At 41.0% G+C, this 22,464-nt stretch overlaps 1 protein-coding gene across 1 annotated transcript in view; it reads left to right on the top strand.

Moving 5' to 3' along the window:
- Positions 1-13,065, top strand: part of IQUB (IQ motif and ubiquitin domain containing) — a 58,847-nt gene extending 45,782 nt beyond the window's left edge. Inside the window, exons 11-13 of the mRNA XM_081102805.1 lie at positions 8,110-8,358; positions 9,311-9,496; positions 12,748-13,065. Coding sequence (XP_080958931.1) covers positions 8,110-8,358; positions 9,311-9,496; positions 12,748-12,930 — 618 coding nt within the window. The 3' untranslated portion in view covers positions 12,931-13,065. The remainder of the gene's footprint in view (positions 1-8,109; positions 8,359-9,310; positions 9,497-12,747) is intronic.
- The last annotated feature ends 9,399 nt before the right edge of the window (positions 13,066-22,464 follow it).

Here is a 22,464-nt window from a genome sequence, read left to right as displayed (position 1 = left end):
CAATTATCTTAATAATCAAAACTTATAAAAATGAAAATTATTTAATTTTTATAATTTTTATTTTTAAATGAATGTTTAAAATTTAATTGCTTTGGAAGGGAATATTAAAATATAACAAAAATTCAAGAGAAAAGTTTCCCATTTTATTATTTTTTATTTAAATCAGTGTTTCATTTGTCCAGGCTAACCTCTAGCCTTTTCTATAGACTTATTTAGTTTTTATATGTTTGTAGTAATATAATAGAATTTTATATTTTATACATTCACATAACATTATACCATTTTATTCACTTTGTAAGTTACCTTTGGTAAAATCAACTCTTTCTGGTGAGTTTTGGCAAACTCAGAGAGTCATATAACCAATAGCACAATCAAGATTAAAGAAGTCTTATTACCTTCCCAAATTCCCTCATGCTGCTACCTGGTAGTCAATCTTTTCCTTGGCCCCCTAACCTTTGGTACTGATCTGCATTTTGTTTTTATAGTTTTACCTAAGCCAGAATGTCATATAAGTGAAACAACATGTAGTCTTTTGAGATTGGCTTCCTTTACTTAGCATATTGCATTTGGAATTCACCTATGGTTTTTAGTATATCAGTAGTTTGTATTTTTCTTGTCTGGATATACCAGAGTTTATTCACAGTTGTAGAACATTGAGTTGTTTAGAGTTTTGTGGTTTTGTAAATAAAGTCACTACAAACACTTGATTATGAATTTTTCTGTAAATTAATTGTTTGGGGTTAAATGCCTAGAAAGTGAGATTTTTTGAATCATATGGTAAATGCATATGTACTTTTATAAGACACTGACAAGCATTTTTTCTAAATTGGCTGTACAATATTGTATTCCCATCTCAATGTATGAGAGTTCCAGTTGTTCTGTCTCTTTGTCACCACTTGGTATTGTCAAGTTTTATTTTAATTTTATTTTAATAGATGTGAAGTAGTATCCCATTATTTCTTAATCTCCATTTTCCTAATGACTAATAAACATCTTTTTACTCACTTTTTTGCCATACATATATCTTTTTGGTGAGCTGTTTGCATATATCTTGTGCTACTACCCCCACCTTTTTTTCTTTTTTTAGTTGGGCTACTTATTTTCTCATTTATTGAATTCTGAAAATTCTTTGTATATTTCACATACAAGCCATTTGTAAGATATATGATTTGTAAATACCTCCTTTTAGTTTGTGGCATGGCTTTTCATTCTCTACACAATATTTTTAACAGAGCATAAGTGATTTTGATGAAGTTGAATGTATCCATTTTTTAAATGGATCATGCTTTTAGTGTTTGATTTGTATTACTAAATCTTTTTGGAAGAATTAATATTGTTAAAATGTCCATATTACCCAAACTGACCTACAGATTTAGTGCAATCCCTTTCAAAATTCCAATGGCATTGTTCACAGAAAAGATTCTTAGTAGCCAAAACAATCTTGAGAAAGAACAAAGTTAGAGGCATGATGCTTTCTGATTTAAAACTATATTTCAAATCTTTAATAATTAAAACAGTATGGTATTGCCTTAAAAAGAGACATATAGATCAATGACACAGACTAGCCAGAAAAAAACATACACATATAAGGTCAACTAATATTTGACATAGAAGCCAAGAACACAAGGGAGAAAGCATAGTCTCTTTAATAAATGAGATTAAGAAAACTTGATAACCACATTAAAAAAATGAAATTAGATCCTTATATCCCTCCACATACAAAAATCAACTCACAGTGGATTAATGACTTAAATGTAGGACCTGAAACAGTAAATCTACTTGAAGGAAACAGGGAAAACGTTTTTTGACATTGGTTTGACAATGATTTTTTAGTCATGACACCAAAAGCAAAGGCAACAAAAGCAAAATAAGACAAATGAGATTGCATCAAACTAAAAGGCACAGTAAAAGAAACCATCAACAAAGTGAAAGGCAACCCATGAAATAGGAGAAAATATTTGCAAACCATATATCTGGTGAGTTAATATCCTGCCCCCCCCCCCCAAAGGGAGCTTTTACAACTCAATAGCAAAACAATTTTAATCCACTTTGAAATGAGCAAAGGACCTTAAGAGACATTTCCCGAAGAGTAGAGAAATGACCACCATGCACATGACAAGTGATCAGTCATCAGGGAAATGCAAATCAAAACTGCAAAGTGATAAAGACAAAAGATAAGTTTTGACAAGGATGTAGAGAAAAGGGAATTCTTGTGCACTATTGGTGGATGTGTAAATTGGTACCAACATTATGGAAAACAGAATGGAGTTTTCTCAAAAAAATAAAAATAGAACTACCATATGATACAGAGTTTCAAATCTTGAAAATTGAGCCTATCCAAATTTATTGTTAAACTGAATGAGTAAGAACAATTGGTTTAATGAGCTTTTATATGTTAATCTAGTTGCTGTAAGATTAATTAGTGTAGCATAACACCAAAACTCTAAAGTCTTCTTAAAAATAAGTGCCAAGCCGAAACCGGTTTGGCTCAGTGGATAGAGCGTCGGCCTGCGGACTGAAAGGTACCAGGTTCGATTCCGGTCAAGGGCATGTACCTGGGTTGCAGGCACATCCCCGGTGGGGGATGTGCAGGAGGCGGCTGATCGATGTTTCTCCCTCATCGATGTTTCTAACTCTCTATCTCTCTCCCTTCCTCTCTGTAAAAAATCAATAAAATATATTTAAAAAAAAAAATAAAAAAAAATAAATAAAAATAAGTGCCAAAGTACTTGGAAGGTTTTCTTACTGTTTTGCAACCCAAAGTCTTGACTTACTAATTTTCTTTCAGTCAATTAATTTTCTATGTGATTTTACTACATCTATCCAAGGTTTGATGAACAATACAGATTTTTAATATTTTGGCAGGATAAGTGAATACTACTTGAAGTTTAAATTTTGTATAGAATAGTAAGTTAAAGGGAAAGTATGACTTTAAAAATTAATCAACTTTTGTCCAGCTGGTGTGACTCAGTTGGTTGAGCTTTGGCCTATGCACCAGAAGGTCGCTGGTTCAACTCCTGGTCAGGTCAGGGCGAGTCCCTGGGCTGTGGGCTCGATGCCCAGTAGGGAGTGTGCAGGAGGCTGCCAATCATGTTTCTCTCTCTCTTGAGGAGGAATATAGGGGGCAACCTGGGGGACGGGCGTGCTAGCAATCTGAATCTGTGCCAGTGACTGGTGTCCTAGTGCACATTCTTGTTAGCCTATAATTAAGTCACTGCCCCTTCCTTAGGCAATAATCTGTTTTCCTAATGCTCCCAGTTTACAAGGGCCACAAACTAAATTTAACAGCTTAGCTAGAGGGGAGGTCACTAGCACCACTAAAGGCTGTAATCTTACTTCCCCATTCTAACTGACTCAGGAGGGGCTGTGAAAGCCGGGAAGTAAGGAAACAAAGAATTGAGAAATATATATAAGGAACTAGAGGCCCAGTGCATGAATTTGTGCATCAGTGGGGTCCCTCGGTCTGGCCTGGGGGATAGGACTGAAGCCGGATCTCTGACATCTCCTGAGGGGTCCTGGATTGCGAGAAGGCACAGGCCAGGCTGAGGGACCCCACTGGTGCATGATCAGGGTCAGGGAGGGATGTGGGAGGTTGGCCAGCCAGGGAGGGAGCACAGGAGGGTTACAGCATATGTCTGGCCCATCTTGCTCAGGCCCAATAGGCCAGACCCCAGCAACAAGCTAACCTACTGGTCAGAGAATCTGCCCCCTGGTGGTCAGTGCATGTCATAGCGAGCGGTTAGTGGCATTAGCATATCATTAACATATTATGTTTTGATTGGTTGAACAGACGACCAGACACTTAGCATATTAGGCTTTTATTATATAGGACTAGAGGCCTGGTGCACAAAAATTTGTGCACTCAGGGGGGAGGGGGCGTCCCTCAGCCTGGCCTGTGTCCTCTCGCAGTCTGGGACCCCTCAGGAGATAAGGACCTGCTGGCTTAGGCCTGCTCCCAGGTGGCAGAGGGCAGGCCCAATCCCTAGGTGCAGCCCCTGGTCGGGCTCAGAGCAGGGTCGATTGGGGAGTTGGGGCGCCGCCCCCTGTCATACTCAAGGCAGGGTCGATGGGGAGGTTGCGGCGCCACCCCCTGTCATGCACAGAGCAGGGCCAATCAGGGGGTTGGGGCGCTGCCCCCTGTCACGCACAGAGCAGGGCCCATTGGGGGGTTGGGGCTCTGTACCCTGTCACGCACAGAGCAGGGCCCATCAGGGGGTTGGGGAGCTCCTCCCTGTCACACACAGAGCAGGGCCGATCAGGTGGTTGAGGAGCTCCCCCCTGTCACTCACAGAGTAGGGCCGATAGGGGATTTGGGGCACCACCCCCTGTCACACACACAGCAGGGCGGATCAGGGGGTTGGGGCGCCGCCCTCTATCACCCACAGAGCAGGGCCGATGAGGGGGTTGGGGTGCTGCCACTGTCACACTCAGGGCAGGACCGATGGGGAGGTTATGGCTCTACCCCATCACACACAGAGCAGGGCCCGTGGGGTAGGGGTTGGGGCTCCGCCCTCTATCACCCACAGAGCAGGGCCAATCAGGGGGTTGGGGCGCTGCCACTGTCACACTCAGGGCAGGGCCGATGGGGAGGTTATGGCTCTACCCTGTCACACACAGAGCAGGGCCGATCAGGGAGTTGGGGAACTGCCTCCTGTCACACATAGAGCCGCAGGGCGGTCAGGGGGTTGGGGAGCTCCCCCCTATCAGGCACAGAGAAAGGCTGATCAGGGGGTTGGGGCGCCTTTCCCTGTCATGAACAGAGCAGGGCGGATAGGGAGGTTGTGGCCCCGCCCCCTGTCACACACAGAGCCGCAGGGTGAGGGGCTGATTTGCCCTGAAGGGTGTCCTGGATCAGGGTGGGGGTCCCCACTGGGGTGCCTGGCCAGTCTGAGTGAGGGGCTGAGGGCTGTTTTCAGGCTGGCAGGTGATTGAAGCTCCCAACTGCTCCTTTTTTTCTTTTTATTCTTACCAAGCTTTGAGGCTTGGCTCCAGCTCTTAGGCCTCCGCTGCTGAAAGCAGGTTTCTGGCATTTGTTTACCTTCTGTATTTGAAGCTATGTTGCGATCCTGTTGGCTGAAGCCCAGAGGACTAAAGCAGGTTTCTGGGGTTTTGTTTAGCTTCTATATTTGTAACATAGTTGCTTAGAGTTACGGCTCAGAGGCCTGCAGCGGCAGGCGGGGAACGTTGGAGTCCTCTGTCACTGAAGAAAGCAAGCCTCATGTTCGCTTCAAGCTGCCTGGCTGCCGGCCGCCATCTTGGCTGGCAGTTAATTTGCATATTGCCCTGATTAGCCAATGGGAAGGGTAGCGGTCGTATGCTAATTACCATGTTTCTCTTTTATTAGATAGGATAATCTCACTGTATAAGTTGTTCAGGCTTTCGATCTTCGAATCCTCTGAGCAGCAACAACTACTTTAAAAAAAGGGTTTTTCCTGAACCTCCGGTACTCCTTGTGTATTTTCTGGTCACCTGGTAAATTCTGCAACACTCCCTCCCTCTCCCTTTCTCTCTCTGAAATCAAGAAAAACATATTTTTTAAAAAATTAACCAACTTTTTATCTCTTTCTAAGATGTTAGCCCTCCATGCTTCTGTTGGGTGGTATTTGACTTGGCTTTTATTTACATCTTTCTCTCGCTCTTTTATTTTTTTTTTAAATTTATTGCTTAAAGTATTACAAAGGGTATTACATATGTGTCCATTTTATCCCCCTGCCCTAGACAGTCCCCTAGCCTCCCCTATCCCCCAATGTCTTATGTCCATTGGTTATGCTTATATGCATGCATACAAGTCCTTTAGTTGATCTCTTACCCCCCTACCTCCTGCCCCCCAACCCTCCCCGGCCTTCCCGCTGCAGTTTGACAGTCTGTTTGAGGCAGCTCTGCCTCTGTATCTATTATTGTTCAAAAGTTTATAATGGTCTCTATTATCCATGAATGAGTGAGATCATGTGGTATTTCTCCTTCATTGACTGGCTTATTTCACTTAGCATAATGCTCTCCAGCTCCATCCATGACGTTGCAAATGGTAAGAGTTCCTTCCTTTTTACAGCAGCATAGTATTCCATTGTGTAGATGTACCACAGTTTTCTAATCCATTCATCTACTGATGGGCACTTAGGCTGTTTCCAGATCTTAGCTATGGTGAATTGTGCTGCTATGAACATAGGGGTGCATATATCCTTTCTGATTGGTGTTTCTGGTTTCTTGGGATATATTCCTAGGAGTGGGATCACAGGGTCAAATGGGAGTTCCATTTTCAGTTTTTTAAGGAAACGCCATACTGTCGTCCATAGTGGCTGCACCAGTCTGCATTCCCACCAGCAGTGCACAAGTGTTCCTTTTTCTCCACATCCTCTCCAGCACTTGTCGTTTGTTGATTTGTTGATGATAGCCAGTCTGACAGGCGTGAGATGGTACCTCATTGTTGTTTTGATTTGCATCTCTCGGATGATTAGTGACTTTGAGCATGTTTTCATATGTCTCTTGGCTTTCTGAATGTCCTCTTTTGAAAGGTGTCTATTTAGGTCCTTTGCCCATTTTTTGATTGGATTGTTTATCTTCCTTTTGTTGAGTTGTATGAGTTCCCTATAAATTTTGGAGATTAGGCCCTTATCAGATATGACATTGGCAAATATGTTTTCCCACACAGTGGGTTTTTTTTTTTTTTTTTTTTTTTAATTTTTTTATTGCTTAAAGTATTACAAAGGGTATTACATATGTGTCCATTTTATCCCCCCGCCCTAGACAGTCCCCCAGCCTCCCCTATCCCCCAGTGTCTTATGTCCATTGGTTATGCTTATACGCATGCATACAAGTCCTTTAGTTGATCTCTTACCCCCCTACCTCCTGCCCCCCAACCCTCCCCGGCCTTCCCACTGCAGTTTGACAATCTGTTTGAGGCAGCTCTGCCTCTGAATCTATTATTGTTCAAAAGTTTATAATGGTCTCTATTATCCATGAATGAGTGAGATCATGTGGTATTTTTCCTTCATTGACTGGCTTATTTCACTTAGCATAATGCTCTCCAGTTCCATCCATGACGTTGCAAATGGTAAGAGTTCCTTCCTTTTTAGAGCAGCATAGTATTCCATCGTGTAGATGTACCACAGTTTTCTAATCCATTCATCTACTGATGGGCACTTAGGCTGTTTCCAAATCTTAGCTATGGTGAATTGTGCTGCTATGAACATAGGGGTGCATATATCTTTTCTGATTGGTGTTTCTGGTTTCTTGGGATATATTCCTAGAAGTGGGATCACAGGGTCAAATGGGAGTTCCATTTTCAGTTTTTTAAGGAAACTCCATACTGTCTTCCATAGTGGCTGCACCAGTCTGCATTCCCACCAGCAGTGCACAAGTGTTCCTTTTTCTCCACATCCTCTCCAGCACTTGTCGTTTGCTGATTTGTTGATGATAGCCAGTCTGACAGGTGTGAGATGGTACCTCATTGTTGTTTTGATTTGCATCTCTCGGATGATTAGTGACTTTGAGCATGTTTTCATATGTCTCTTGGCTTTCTGAATGTCCTCTTTTGAAAGGTGTCTATTTAGGTCCTTTGCCCATTTTTTGATTGGATTGTTTATCTTCCTTTTGTTAAGTTGTATGAGTTCCCTATAGATTTTGGAGATTAGGCCCTTATCAGATATGACATTGGCAAATATGTTTTCCCACACAGTGGGTTTTCTCGTTGTTTTGCTGATGGTTTCTTTTGCTGTGCAGAAGCTTTTTATTTTGATGTAGTCCCATTTGTTCATTTTCTCTTTAGTTTCAAGTGCCCTAGGAGCTGTATCAGTGAAGAAATTGCTTCGGCATATGTCTGAGATTTTGTTGCCTTTGGATTCTTCTAGAATTTTTATGGTTTCCTGTTGTACATTTAAGTCCTTTATCCATTTTGAGTTTATTTTTCTGTATGGTGTAAGTTGGTGGTCTAGTTTCATTTTCTTGCATATATCTGTCCAATTTTCCCAACACCATTTATTGAAGAGACTATCTTGGCTCCATTGTATGTTCTTGCCTCCTTTGTCAAATATTAATTGAGCATATTGGTTCGGGCCGTCTCTCGCTCTCTCTCTATAAATTTAAATATATGTATATATTTTTATTATTTAGGTCCCTCCAGACCCACTGAAATTTTATAAGAAGATTTACTTTTGCTACAGTTGCCAGCTCTACTTACCGTCTACGGAGTTCGCTATCTCATCCACTGCACACCGCGTATACCGGTGCCGTAACTGTATTAGCCTTGACAATGAGACTCGACAACGGGAATCATTTTTGAAGTACAAATATTTACTTAAGCGGCTCTACTATTCAGAAGTTAATTATGAAGATGATTCTAAAATTGCTTTCCTGATACAGGTATGATCAGTAAGAGTTGCCAATATTAGATGAAAGTTTACAGACAAGATTCCTGCTTTTCCACCGAAACTTTTAAAAATAATGGATTTTACCTCCTGTGCTTATACTTTCTGAAGCTTGCTCTTCTGGCAATTCTACATTTATATATGTAGACTTCTTGATAAAAAGTTGCTTCAAGAGTTTTAACTAATATGGTTTAAATTAAAAAATGTTTTTATTTTTATTTTTTATTTATTTTTATTTATTATTTTTTTAAAATATATTTTATTGATTTTTTTACAGAGAGGAAGGGAGAGAGATAGAGAGTTAGAAACATCGATGAGAGAGGAACATCGATCAGCTGCCTCCTGCACATCTCCTACTGGGGATATGCCCGCAACCCAGGTACATGCCCTTGACCGGAATCGAATCCGGGACCTTTCAGTCCTCAGGCCACCGCTCTATCCACTGAGCCAAACCGGTTTCGGCTAAAAAATGTTTTTAAAGTTATTTCATTTCCCCCTTCTCTCTTTTTTTCATTAAAACAAAAAAAATATCTTTTTAACAACACTAAGAAAATTGCTTTTTAAAATTTTAATGTCCTAATTTGTACAATGGGAATAAAATGACAGATGTTAACCCTGAGGACAAGATGATAGTTACTCATACATTTTGAAAAGTACTTACCATATAAATGTAAGGTAAAATTAGCATACTGGAAGGAATATATGTAGCTTAGTCTAGGTCAAAGGTACGGACGGTCATGAATGTGAGACTGATAACCTAATTTGGTCAGAGTGAACAAATGTTTAGTGAAAAATAAGGAGCAATACGCCATGGACAACCTCACGAATAGTATTTCTCTTTCAAAAATATACTCAATATAATTTAATTATTTCCTTAAGTAATATAATAATCGCAAGCAATTTTTATGTTTATAAGAAAACATTTTTCAACTTATGTTGACATGCAGCTGCAGGATATTCAGTACCTGGTAGAGAACATCTGGGCGGCCCAGTCAGCACTCAGTGCCTGGAATGACCTCAACGACTTGGTCCTCGTCCGGTGGGACAAGGCCGTGGAGTGGTCCCCCTGGAACTGCATTCTCCTCACCAAGGATGAAGCTGCCGCTCATCTCAAGCTAACAAGTATTGAAGCGGTAAGCAAGTTGCATTTTACCGGGGAAAATTAATTTAATCATTGGAATTATTAGCGATAACTTGACGGTATGACAATAGTCCATGCCTGCCCTGGAATGATTAGCACATAGGCCACCAGACTGCAGAGTCTTGGGTTTGATTCCCCCTCAAGGGTGTGTACCTTGGTTTCAGGTTCGGTCTCCAGCCCTGGTCCAGGTGAGAGTGGGAGGCAACCAATTGATATGTCTCTCTCACGTCAATGTTTCTCTCTCTCTCCCTCCACTTTTCTGATCAACCAAAGGACTTGTATGCATACATATAAGCCAAACCAATGGACACAGACAACAGGGGGATGAGAGCATGAGCGTGTGTGTGTGTGGGGGGGGAGGTTGGGGGCTAATGGGGGGATGAGGACACATTTGTAATACCTTAACCAATAAAGAAATTAAAGATTAAAAAAATAATGGAAAAAATATCCTCAGGTGAGGATTTAAAAAACCACATTTGCTGCATAATTTAAGTACTTCCATTGAGTTAAGAAACAGAGAACCCATTGGATAACAAAAATTGTGGATGGTATGTGTGACAGATTAAAATTAAAGGGAAGCTAAGACGAGAATAAAAGAATGAAAGGTGAGAATGAAGACCCGAAGGTTTGTACAAGTACCCAAACATGATAGTACTCCCATCTAATAACAGCAACTTCAAGCACAATCTCTCCACAAGGGCAGAGATTTTGTTTAGTTTATTTATGTCTGTATCTCTAATACCTACCGCACTGCCTGTCACAGATTAGGGGTTTAATAAGGATTTGTTGGGTGAATAGATGAATATTACCACTAAATAGATATTATAGAACTCAAAATTTGCCCTTTGATTAATCACCACAAGCCTACGTAAAAGCACACTAAATTGTCAAATAAATTTTGTTCCTAATTTTGTGCTCAAAATGGAAATCATCATACTGATGGGGTGTAGTTTCGAGGCTCCATTTTTTATTTGCTTCCAACTAACTAGGAGTGGAGAAAGCACGTTAAAAATTAAATACCACTTAATTTCAGTAACTTACAAGACGTAATTTCTAAAGCTGGTTGATGAATGAATTTGAGGAGTCCCTAATGGGTTCCCAGAGAGCTTTATTTACACTAAGCAAGCCCAGGACTCCTACTGCTGCTACTGACTTCTGCTGATTAAGTTGATGCATTCAGTTCCATGTAAGATGCCAGCTAAGAGGAACTGAAGAAATGACTTCAAATGTAAGTCATTCCGGATGATGCTCTTCCCTGCCCGTGTTTTTATTGGGGAGAGGGGAGGTGTAAATGGGGAGAAACTAGTTAAAATTTTAGCTTTTTTTGAATAACTTTCCCGGAGAAGCCAGGCTAAAATAAATTTTACTTTAGCTATGGAAAGAAAGAGCAGCAAGAAATTTTGAAGGTGTGTTATGTGTTGTATTTAGTAAACTCAGCTGCCTCCTAAATACTTAATCACTGGAAGCATAGCCAATACTAGCAAACTCATTTCATCTAGCACCGCAGTGGGACTGGAGTGCATTCCCAGCGCTGATATTCCACCGCTTCTTCAATTAATCCACACAGCTCCCCTTGTGTATTTAATCAAATTACTGCAGAATCCAATTAAGTTCTATCCCCATTCAGGATGCTGAGCTTACTGAATTTCTGTAACTAGAGCTAAGGTTTACAACCAGACAAACTCAAGAAAAAAATATTACCTTCTTGATGGTTTGGGGCTGATGTAATTTTTTAAGGTATTAATATTCAGCCTGGTGTAATCATTTGAGTATTAATATTCAACCTAGTTAAAGAATAATTTGTTGCTCTGGCGATGTACTCAGTGGTTAGAGCATTGGCCCACCTACTGAAGGGTCACGGGTTCGATGCCTGGTCAAGGGCACGTACCTGTGTTGCAGGTTCGATCCCTGGTCCTCAGTCGGGTCCCATGCAGGAGGCAACTAAGTGATGCGTTGCTCTCACATGGATGTTTTTTCCTCTCTCTCCTCTCTCTGTCTCTCACTCCACCCCCATCACCCCCCAGTCCCCAGCCCTTCCACTCTCTCTAAAAATCAATAGAAGAAATATTCTCAGGTGAGGATTAACAAAAACAAATAAAAAAAGAATAATTTGTCTTGCAGCAAGTTAAAGTATTTCCAGACTTCCATAATGCACTGATAGTTGCTTTCTCAGTGAATTAAAAAAAAAACAAACTCAGAAGTTAAAGATTGACTCCCTGTAATCATGACACAAGTTGTAGGAAAAGCATGGAAAAAAGCTTCTCTTCTCTAAACTGTAAAAGAGGCAGATCAGTTTCTCATGGTGTCACATTGGCCAAAGTAGAATAACAGTGGATTTAGAGTCAGCAGACCTGACCCAGTATTTCCCATTCCTGTCACTAATGATTTAAAGGACAGTAAGGCCTGCCCCCTTTGCTTCATACTTTTTTATAAAGGTACCTAAACGCATGGACGCGGTCCAGAGGACCAGAGCAGCCTGACTTGAATTCAGGCTCTGTCACTCATGAGCTGAGAGAAGTGGGGCAAGGTTGTTAATGTCTTGGTGTTCTGGTTTTCTCATTAATAAAAAGGGAATAATATAACAAGGGGGTGATAGGCATTGGATATCTTTTTATATTATTCTTTAAGAGCTGCTTATTATTTCTTTAATTGTATGTACTATAATATGCTTATCTCATCTTTAAGGATTACATTTTGGGTCTATAAAGGTACTTTGAAAATATAAGAAGTCCTGTGTATGGATAATTTAATGCTGCATAACAGAAATGTGTTAATTTTTCTTTAATAAATATGAGCTAAGAAGTGATGGAATAAAGTTAGATTAGTGCGAAGGATTCCTATTTTGACCTGTTAAATTTGTCTGTGGAGAGGAAGCTTAAAAATAAGCCCAGGATAATCCTACCTAGTTCATATTCTTTGGCTCCTTTCCTCTAGGGCTTTCTTTACTTTTGATTGACACTAGTGAGGGATCTTTACTGAAGGGCTGTTTTACTCTCAAAAAACAGGTGGTAAGAGAAGGTACAGGTAGTAGCCATCACTTGGTTGAAAAGAAGGGAGAATCAGGAAAAGCTGGCAGATTAAAGGTCATAGGAGCTGAGCCCTGAAAGATGATAGTCACAGTGGCGAAAAATGTACCCTGGGCTCAGAGAAATTATAAGCAAAGGCAGCGAGGCATGAAAGTGTTTTTACTTGGCTAAATATAACTATGACATTTAATAGAATTTGTTTTTTTTTTTTTTTCAGGGATATGAACCCTTGTTCATTCACAAGATCAAACACAAGCATATCCTGGCTAAGAACTACTTTTCGCAGATTCCAGTCCTGGCTTCATTTATAGTTGATGATCCTGAAATAGGTGAAATCAGACAGAAATATCAGGAAGACACAAGCCCTAAGATTATAGAGCCCCAGATGCCCAGTCCTTAGAAGACCCAGGAGTACTTGTTTGATGACCAGCATTTTGTCCACTGCAAATAGAATAATACAGAGGTCACACCGTATGGAAATAGAATTTGTTAAATTGGTTTTAATTGTTTTTCAAATAAAAGTATATTGAAATGTAAAACACGTGGCTTTTGCTGGATATCCTTCCTTTGCCTCTTTCGCTCTGCCTCCCACCCTCCCTCTCTCTCTGCTTTGTGCCCTGGAGGCTGAGCATTGTGCAGTACATCAACGAGTATGTCATGCATACCCTCTAGTTGCATTGGTCAGTGGGAGCCATCACTGCGTTGGTCAGCAGGAAACCTGAGGTCTGAAAGAAAGGCAAAGATTGTGGTATTTATTCCCCTGGCTCCTCTCACCTGATTTTTGGTCTGTTGTCAGTGACTGCATTCAGCTACATGCTCTACAACTCTTTGAATTCTGGGACTCATTCTTGCTCTTTACCTCCTCAGCTTATGGGTAGTAATGCCTTTCTTTTGTAGCTAGGTATAAGGCGATTCACTTTTTAATTTTGCTTTCCTTAAACAGTAACAAGCAATGGTGACTGGATTTTCTGTTTTGTTTTTTTTTTTGTTTTGTTTTTTGTTTTTTTTATTCTGCCTTCACTCCCTTGCTTGTGCTTATCCTAGGTATTTTTCAAGGTCAACCTAACTATATCTCATTCATTCATTTACTAATTTATTTAACACATTTTTTTTTTTTTAGTTATATATGGACTGACTACTATGCCATGGGGCCACAATGTCCAATAAACTACTATTTATTCTTCAGGAACTTACGAAAACAGAAAAGAGTTAAAATCTTTTTGTGTCTCCTTATCTAGAAAGTGATGTTGGGAATACTTCAGCTGTAGGATAGCAGAAAATTAGAGTGTATACGTAAAATATATGGGACACAGGCAGTGTTAAACATTTGTTAAATGAAGGATTAATGTTTGCTTGCTTTAAGTGTTACAACAGCATAATTTTCTTTATTATTTCATATGCAATATGTTGATGGGATACACACAGAATTTGGTTTGCCCTCCAATGATTAATCATTTTCTTAGTGGCCTACACGGTTATTAACTGTAGACTCGTCACATGGCACTGTGGGGATTTGTCCAAAAGCCATTGTATTCCAATTTGACCCAAGAGTCATCCCTTGCTCTGTTTCCTTTTATTCAAAAGAGACAGAATTCTGCTTTCCCGGGGTGAAGGTTCCAGGTATATAAAGTGCGTACAGCTTCTGCTGATACTTTTATCTCTGAAATTTACAGCTGTTCAAGAAGTTATTATGAACTTTCAGTGGGACTTCCTTAGAAAAAATTCTTCCGGATTTCACAAGAGCTTTATCTGCAAATGAATTGCTCTGTCTCTCCTCCCACTCAGCTTGGCTTCCGGATAATGCTTGTGTTTGGCAGCTTCCAATGGTCTTCCTACCTACATTTATCTTTTCCAAATTAGAGGCAGCTGGGCAATTTTAGGACGACAACAACTCACTAATTCCCTCTTTTCTAATTTATTAAGTCAGTAATTCTCTCAAACTTCAGGAGATTGATTTGGCTTTGAAACAGAGAACTATACTAGTTATGTGGTCTTAAACTTTTTAGGCTTTATTATTTTATAAATATTCTGTAACAATGTGAAGTTTTAAAAATACCAGTTAGTAGAATAAAAAATATTATGTGGTGTGATAGCTCTATTCTTTTTACCTATTTTTAAATGGATGTGAACAAAACCAACTGGATTTGGTCTCCCATTCGAAGAAAGGAACCATTTAATTTCCATTATACACAGCAGCAAGTGGCCAGGAAAAGACCCTGAAGTTGACAAAAGTACTTAAGTTGCTTTTGAATAAAGAATAAAGAATTCTTATTTGCTAAACAAAAACCCCATTTGTTTTATGTTAACAGTGTTTTTGTAATTGTCTTGTAGTTTTAGCTTAACATTTAGTCCCTTGATCCATCTTGAGTATTTCTGTATATTATGTGAGACTAGAGGCCTGGTGCGGTGCGTGACATTTGCACTCTGGGGCGGGGGGGGGGGGGGGGGGGGGGATTGGGGGGTTGGGGGGGGGAGGGGGAAGGAGGGGAGAGGGAGTGTGGATCCCTCAGACAGGCCTGTGCCTTCTCGCAGCCCAGAACCCCTCAGGGAATGTCTGACTGCTGGCTTAGGCCCGCTCTCCATGGAGGTAGGAGAGGCTCCTGCACCACTGTGCTTGCAAGCTGTGAACCTGGTTTCTGGCTGAGTGGCGCTCCCCCTGTGGGAGCGCACTAACCACCAGGGGGCAGCTCCTGCATTGAGCATCTGCCCCCTGGCGGTCAGTGAGCGCCATAGCGACCGGTCATTCCGCTGTTGGGTCGATTTGCATATTAGGGTTTTATTATATAGGATAGGCATTGATTACAGTTTCTTTTATCAATACAGATATTTAGTTGTTCTAGTACCATTTGTTTTTTTGTTTTATTTTTTCAATGACATTTTATATTCACTACTAGAGGCCCAGTGGGGTCCCTTGGCCTGGCCTGTGGGGATTGGCCAAAACTGGCTCTCCAATATCCCCGAGGGGTCCTGGATTGCAAGAGGGCAGGTCTCAGGTGATGCACCCCAGAATCGGGCTCCCTCCTCTCTGGGCCCGGGGTGCGGGTGAAGCAGATTCAGGGCTGACAATGCCCCAGCAGCAACCTAACCCACAGCCAATTCCATGAGGAATCGGACTCCCTTCTCTCCTGGTCGGAGCATTTGCCCCTGGTGGTCATTGCGCATCATAGCTACCAGGTGAACGGTCAGTTGGACAGCCACTTACGCTTTTATATATAGAGACCAGAGGCCCAGTGCACGAAACCTTGTGTGTAGGGTCCCTAGGCCTCGCCTGTGATCAGAGCCATGCCCGCCACTCCGCGATGCTGCCGCCGCCCTGGGATGCTCCGAGATGTTGCCGCCGCCCCGGGATGCCCTGGGACGCTCCGCGATGCTGCCACCGCCCTGCAAGTCCAGTCCCCAGACCCACTCCGCTGTCACCCAGTCCGGTTCTGGTGGTTCCCTGTTGGCCATCTAGCGATGGGAGCCTGCGGGCTGGTGGGAGGGACCGAGAGGTGGTCAATGCACCTCATAGCGACTGGTCGATTGGTTGTTCTGATCATGATGCCTGGCCTTTTGTTGTTATAGATGATTTTGTATTACTTTCAGGAATTTAGCACCATTTGTTGAAAATAATTTTATTTCTCCCTCATTATTGGTGACTTCCCAGTAAAATTTAGATAATTGATTTGAATTATTTTATCTATTCTCATATAAGCATTTCATATAATAAATTCCACTCTAAGCAGTGCTGGATATAATTTTATATTATAAAAAATGTAATATAGTCAAGTGCTATCCTTTGAATAAAAGCTATATTTTCCAAGATAACATTTAGTCACATGTTTTTTATATATTTGACTCTATACATATTATATTCCTCACATTCACACACAACCTTAAGGCAAATTTCTAAAAAGAAATATTTGAAGCAGTTTTTAAAATTTTGTTTTATTTTAAAATAATTTTTAATTTTTAATTACAGTTGACATACAATATTATATTAATTTCAGGTGTATAACCCAGTGATTAGACATTACATAACTTACTAAGTAATCATCTTGATAAATCTAGTACTTGTCTGACACCATACATAGTTATTACAATGTTATTGACTATATTCCCTATACTGTACTTTATATCTCTGTGACTATTCTGTAACTACCAACTTGTACTTCTTAATCCCTTTATATTTTTCACCCATCCCACTCCCCTCCAATCTGGCAACCATCAAAATGTTCTCTGTATCTAGGTATGAATCTATTTCTGTTTTGCTTGTCCATTTATTTTGCTTGTTAGATTCAATTGTTGATAGGTATGTATTTATTGCCATTTATTATTCATATTTTTTATCTTTTTTTTTCTTCTTCTTCTTAAAGTAGACCTTTTAACATTGCATGTAATACTGGTTAGGTGGTGATGAACTCCTTTAGCTTTTTCTTGTCTGGGAAGCTCTTTATATGTCCTTTGATTCTAAATGATAGCTTTGCTGAATAGAGTAATCTTGGTTGTTCTTTACTTTTCATCACTTTGAATATTTTGTGCCAATCCCTTCTGACTTGAAATGTTTCTCTTGAGAAATCTGGCGACTGTCTTATGGGAACTCCCTTGTAGGTAGGTAACTGCTTTTTTCTTGCTTCTTTCAAGGTTCTCTCTTTGTCTTTAACCTTTGTCATTTTAATTGTGATGTGTCTTGATGTGGGCCTCTTTGGATTATATTGCTCGGGACTCTGCACTTTCTGGACTGCTATGTCTGTTTCCTTCACCAGGTTAGGAAAGGTTTTAGCAATTATCTCTTCAAATAGGTTCTTGATCCCTTGCTCTCTCTCTCTCTCTTCTCTTTCTGGTACCCCCCTAATGTGAACATTGGTACTTTCAAGTTGTCCCAGAAGCTCCTTATACTATCCTCATTTTTTAAAATTATTTTTCTTTTAGTTGTTCTGCTTGGGTGTTTTCTGCTTCCTTAGCTTCTAAATCTCTGATTTGATTCTCTGATCCATCTACTCCACTGTCAATTCCCTGTAATGTATTCTTCATTTCAGTTGATGCAGCCTTCATTTCTGACTGGTTCTTCTATATTTTCTAGTTCCATTTTTATGTTTCATATCTCTTTGATGAAGTTCTCACTAAGTTCATCTACTCTTTCTCTAAGTTAATTGAGTGTCCTTATAACCAGTGTTCTGAACTCTGTATCTAGTGGATTGCTTATCTCCATATTGTTTAGTTTTTTTTCTGGAGTTTTGTCCTATTCTTTGATCTGGGACATGTCTCTTTGTGTCCTCATTTTGGCTGCTTCCCTGTGTTTGTTTCTATGTATTAGGTAGAGCAATTATGTTTCCCAAACTGGGTAGAGTGGCTTAATGCAGTAAGTGCTCTGTCGGGTCCAGTGGCACAGCCTCCCAAATCACCCAAGCTAGGCACCCCAGGTGTGCTGCCCATGTGGGCTGTGTACACCCTCCTGTTGTAGTTGAGCATTGACTTCTATTGACACATCAGTGGGAGGGATTTTCCCCCAGGCTGATCGGCTGCAAGGACTGGCTGAGATCACTGTGGAGGATCAGCTGTGCGGGGGTACACCCCACAGTGTAGGACTTAACTTCAGCGGGGCTCTGGTGCCCACTGAGTCTGCCTCTTGAGTGTGTCACTTGTGGAGGTGGTTGGGTGGTGCTTCAATGTGGCCTGAAGCTGTCCACTGGATGCACATGCTTGGGGGCCTTCTGAGAGGGACCGATAGAAGTCAGCCACCACCTGTGTCCCATCCAGGGCCACCCAGCATAAGCTACAAAGTGATTTGCAGATGACTGCTCCTTGTGATGGGCTTAGTGGTACCCAGGGTTTTTTTTGTTGTTGCAAGAGTGAGAATGATGCTCTTTCCAGTTTCTAAGGTGATACAATAGCAATTTGATATTCTTCACCATCCACTTAGACAAATACCTTTTCAACAATATATGTTCATCATATTTTCTCAATTCTCCTCTTACAGGACTTTATCTTGATGTAATATGTATTAATGGCTGACAGTATTTTATTTATCATATGTCATACTTCCCCACAGTAAAAGATTCATACAGATTGGAATTCCAAATTTTTGGCGATGCATTTGTTTCTAAACTCCTGAATTGTATGCCAAAAAACATACAGTATTCTGTCTTCAAAATTATTTTTATTGACACATCAGTTGGTGTCTCAATTAGATTATTCAGTTTTGTGCAAAGAACTGAATACCACCTGGTTTGCAATAGGATTTGTTACTCAGACATTATAATCATTTGCATTCCCAATTTGAGGATGAATAAGACATCACATGAATATCTGTTAGTTTTTCATTTAGAGACTTTTAAAGTTTTTTTCACGTTTTAATCCAAAATGTCCAGACAAGTCTTTGAAAATTAAAACATTGTTCATTTCAGAAGACCTTTGGCAATACAATATTTCAGTTAAGAATGCTTTTTATCATATTACATATTTTAATATATTCTTTTCAAAACTTAAAACTACAGCTTATAGATGAACTCATTCCACTGGTGACAGCTATGGAACACATCAATTAACTCTCTTGTGGACCGATAGCCCCAGACGCTGCTCTTTGGATCCACCACTGGGTTTGCACTGTGGCTGCACGTCCTCATATAAGACTCAGTTTTAGAAGACTTTGTTGGGATAACTTTTTCATTTTGATGTGGATGGTAGGGTGATTGATAACTTCCATTTAAAATATTCATTGATCTAGTTGTTCCCAACTGGATCCACTGGAATAACCAAAGGAACATTAAAAAACATGGAGTGTGCCCTGACTGGGTGGCTCAGTTGATGGGAGCGTTGGTCCATGTACCAAAAGATTGTGGGTTTGATTCCCCATCAGGGTGCATATGGGAGGCAACCAATAGATGTTTCCTTTCTCTCTTTCTCTCTCTTTCTCCCTTTCTCTCCCTCTCCCTCCCTCTCTCTCAAATCAAAGAACATATCCTCAGGTGAGGATTTAAAAACAAAACACAGAGTCTAATCCAGGGGTGGGCAAACTTTTTGACTCGAGGGCCACAATGGGTTCTTAAACTGGACCGGAGGGCCGGAACAAAAGCATGGATGGAGTGTTTGTGTGAACTAATATAAATTCAAAGTAAACATCATTACATAAAAGGGTACGGTCTTTTTTTTCAATAGTTTTATTCATTTCAAACGGGCCGGATCCAGCCCGCGGGCCGTAGTTTGCCCACGGCTGGTCTAATCCTTTTCTAGACCTGTTGAATCATAATTTTGGGGGGCATAATCTGAAAGTATCTGGAAGCACTTGAACAATCTATTGCTTGTGTGTATCACTGTGCCCTCACAGGACACCTACCTACAAGTTACAGGAAAGTGGACACCGAAGGAAGATGACAGAGAAGGAAAGAAATTTTTAAAAAATCCCCAGGAGATAGAAAATGAGGAAATAATGTTAGACCTTGCTTTTGTGTACATATTTAAGAAAGAACCAAGAAAAGACACAAATGAATGGAGCCCTCTCTCAGTTTGTGAGCTTTGGGGGATGGAAAAGAGAGAGGCTTAAGTGGGCGTGCTAAGGTGCTGGGGGGCCTGTGTGACCAGGGACTAGTGTGCAAGGGTCTGGAAACATGGCAACAAAAATAAGAGAGGAGCCCTAACCGGTTTGGCTCAGTGGATAGAGCATCGGCCTGCGGACTCAAGGGTTGCAGGTTCGATTCCAGTCAAGGGCATGTAGCTTGGTTGCAGGCACATACCCAGTAGGGAATGTGCAGGAGGCAGCTGATCGATGTTTCTCTCTCATTGATGTTTCTAACTCTCTATCCCTCTCCCTTTCTCTCTGTAAAAAATCAATAAAATATATTTTAAAAAAAAGAAAAAAAATAAGAGAGGAAACTGAGAGGTGAACGGTGCTAACTAATTTCTCCACCTCATAAGCATCCCTGGGCCTCGGTGGCCCTGAAGATCCGGCCACCCATCTTTCCTGGATGAAGGGGTCACCTGGTCCCGCCCTCCCGCTGTCTTTTCCTCTTCTGCCCACTGCTCACTCCCAGACACCGCTCTTCATTTCCCAGTTTTTCCCTCTCGTTTCAGGTTTATTTCCAATCACATTCACCATCTACGTCTACTTAGTGCTATATTTCTGTGGCAAGTCTTTTTTTCATAATCAGTAGAGATTAGCTCTTGTTAACTGTCCCTTAATTAGGAAACGAGTTGGTTATGGGGACGGAGCATTGGAAATAGGCATTGGGCTAGTAATCAAGTGACTTTTGCTATTTATCAACCTAAAAATAAAAAGTCGTGAATATATGAGTGAATGATATTAATTTAGGAAACCCCAATACTTTCACTTGTAAGCCCTTTCCACACTCTCCAAGTTCTCCCTGCTGGGAAATTTCTGTTACATACCAACCTCTCTCATGTCACAGACCAGGCCCATGTCCTCTGTCCATTCTAAATGAAGGCGGGGAACCATTTATACCATTGTTGAAAAATACAATAACATCTTATTGAGAGCTAGAAATTTCAGTTAACTTTTTCAGCTGATGTTTACGTCTCGTTTCCACAGGCATTATTATCAAAATTTTGAAATTTTGTTCAAAAGGACACACTACAGGAATCTAGTTCCATCCCAGTCCCTTTAACTCCAGCTCTACTGTATGGAAGGTGCTACTAATTTCAGGCGACAGAACACAGCACCTGCTGTAGCTATGTTGACATATGCCTCCTATTTCTTCTTGAGTCCAGGTCAATGATTGGTTTCTCTGTGAGTCCTCCCCTCTGAAACGAAATGCTCAGAAAGGCTATGTAAACTGACATGAGGCTGTTTTTCTAGCACAAGTCTTCATTCCATCTATTACATTTCATGGCAGCAGTCTCCATGAACTGGATCTATGTGGGCGGGAGGTGAATCTGGGCCTTAGTGGGGGATGTCACTCACAAGGTAAGATAATTTAAGGATGGTTTCTTTGCATTTGAATTTTAAAGCACTACAGGAGGAAGAAAGACATGTTGCCAGTGTAAATTTATGTATGGATATGGCTTTTGAAAAGTATCTTTAGAACCAGCATATGGATCACAGAGATCTTATAATAAACCTGGATAATTGAAAGATCGCTTATTTTTACTTCAGTTTATTTTTAAAGATGAATTTATTCACTTTAATAGCCATAAGAGCCCAAACTACATTTCCCAGGAGAAAGATAAATATGGAAATCCAAATGTTTGAGGCCAAATATCTGCTACCAAATCTAAAGTTGTAGAATGATCTCATTTGACCCTCTGGGAAAACAGTATTAAATATTAAATATTAAACCATCATGCCAGTTTAAGTTAGGACAATAGAGATAAGAATGAAGTAGAAAGGGCAAGCCCCAGCCTGAGTGGCTCAGTGGTTGAGTGTCAACCTATGAACCAGGAGGTCATGGTTCAATTCCTGGTCAGGGCATATGCCCAGATTAGGGGTCAATTCCCAGTGTGGAGCATGCAGGAGGCAGCCATTCAATGATTCTTTCTCATTATTGATTTTTCTATCTCTCTCTCCCTCTCCCTTCCTCTCTAAAGTCAATAAATAAATATCCTATATAATAAAGACTAATATGCAAATTGCCGCCTCAGGCAGTTGTTCCACCAAGAGTTCCACCACTCTCTATGACATCCACTGACCACCAGGGGGTGGTGTGGAACATGGCGGGCATCAACAACATGCTGGTCCCAATGGGCCCCAGCAAGAGTGGGACCATGGTGGGATGGTGGAGCAGGTGAGCGGGTGGCTCCAGGCCAAGGCGGGTGCGACTGGGGGCATGATCGCCCTGCCAATTGCCCTGCAGATGGCAATCAGTGGTGGTGGCAGGATGCCAGGTCGCTGCCTGGCTCCCAGGTGCTGAGATAGCCGGGCGGGGGCCCGGACGTGAGCGATCGCCCCGCAGGCGGGATGGTGGATCAAGTGAGGGGGCCACACTCGGCCATGGTGGCGTGC

This window comes from Myotis nattereri (assembly GCF_964212035.1).
Source record: "Myotis nattereri genome assembly, chromosome: 11".
Classification (NCBI taxonomy): Eukaryota; Metazoa; Chordata; class Mammalia; order Chiroptera; family Vespertilionidae; genus Myotis; species Myotis nattereri.
This window is presented reverse-complemented; position numbering and strand designations above follow the sequence as displayed.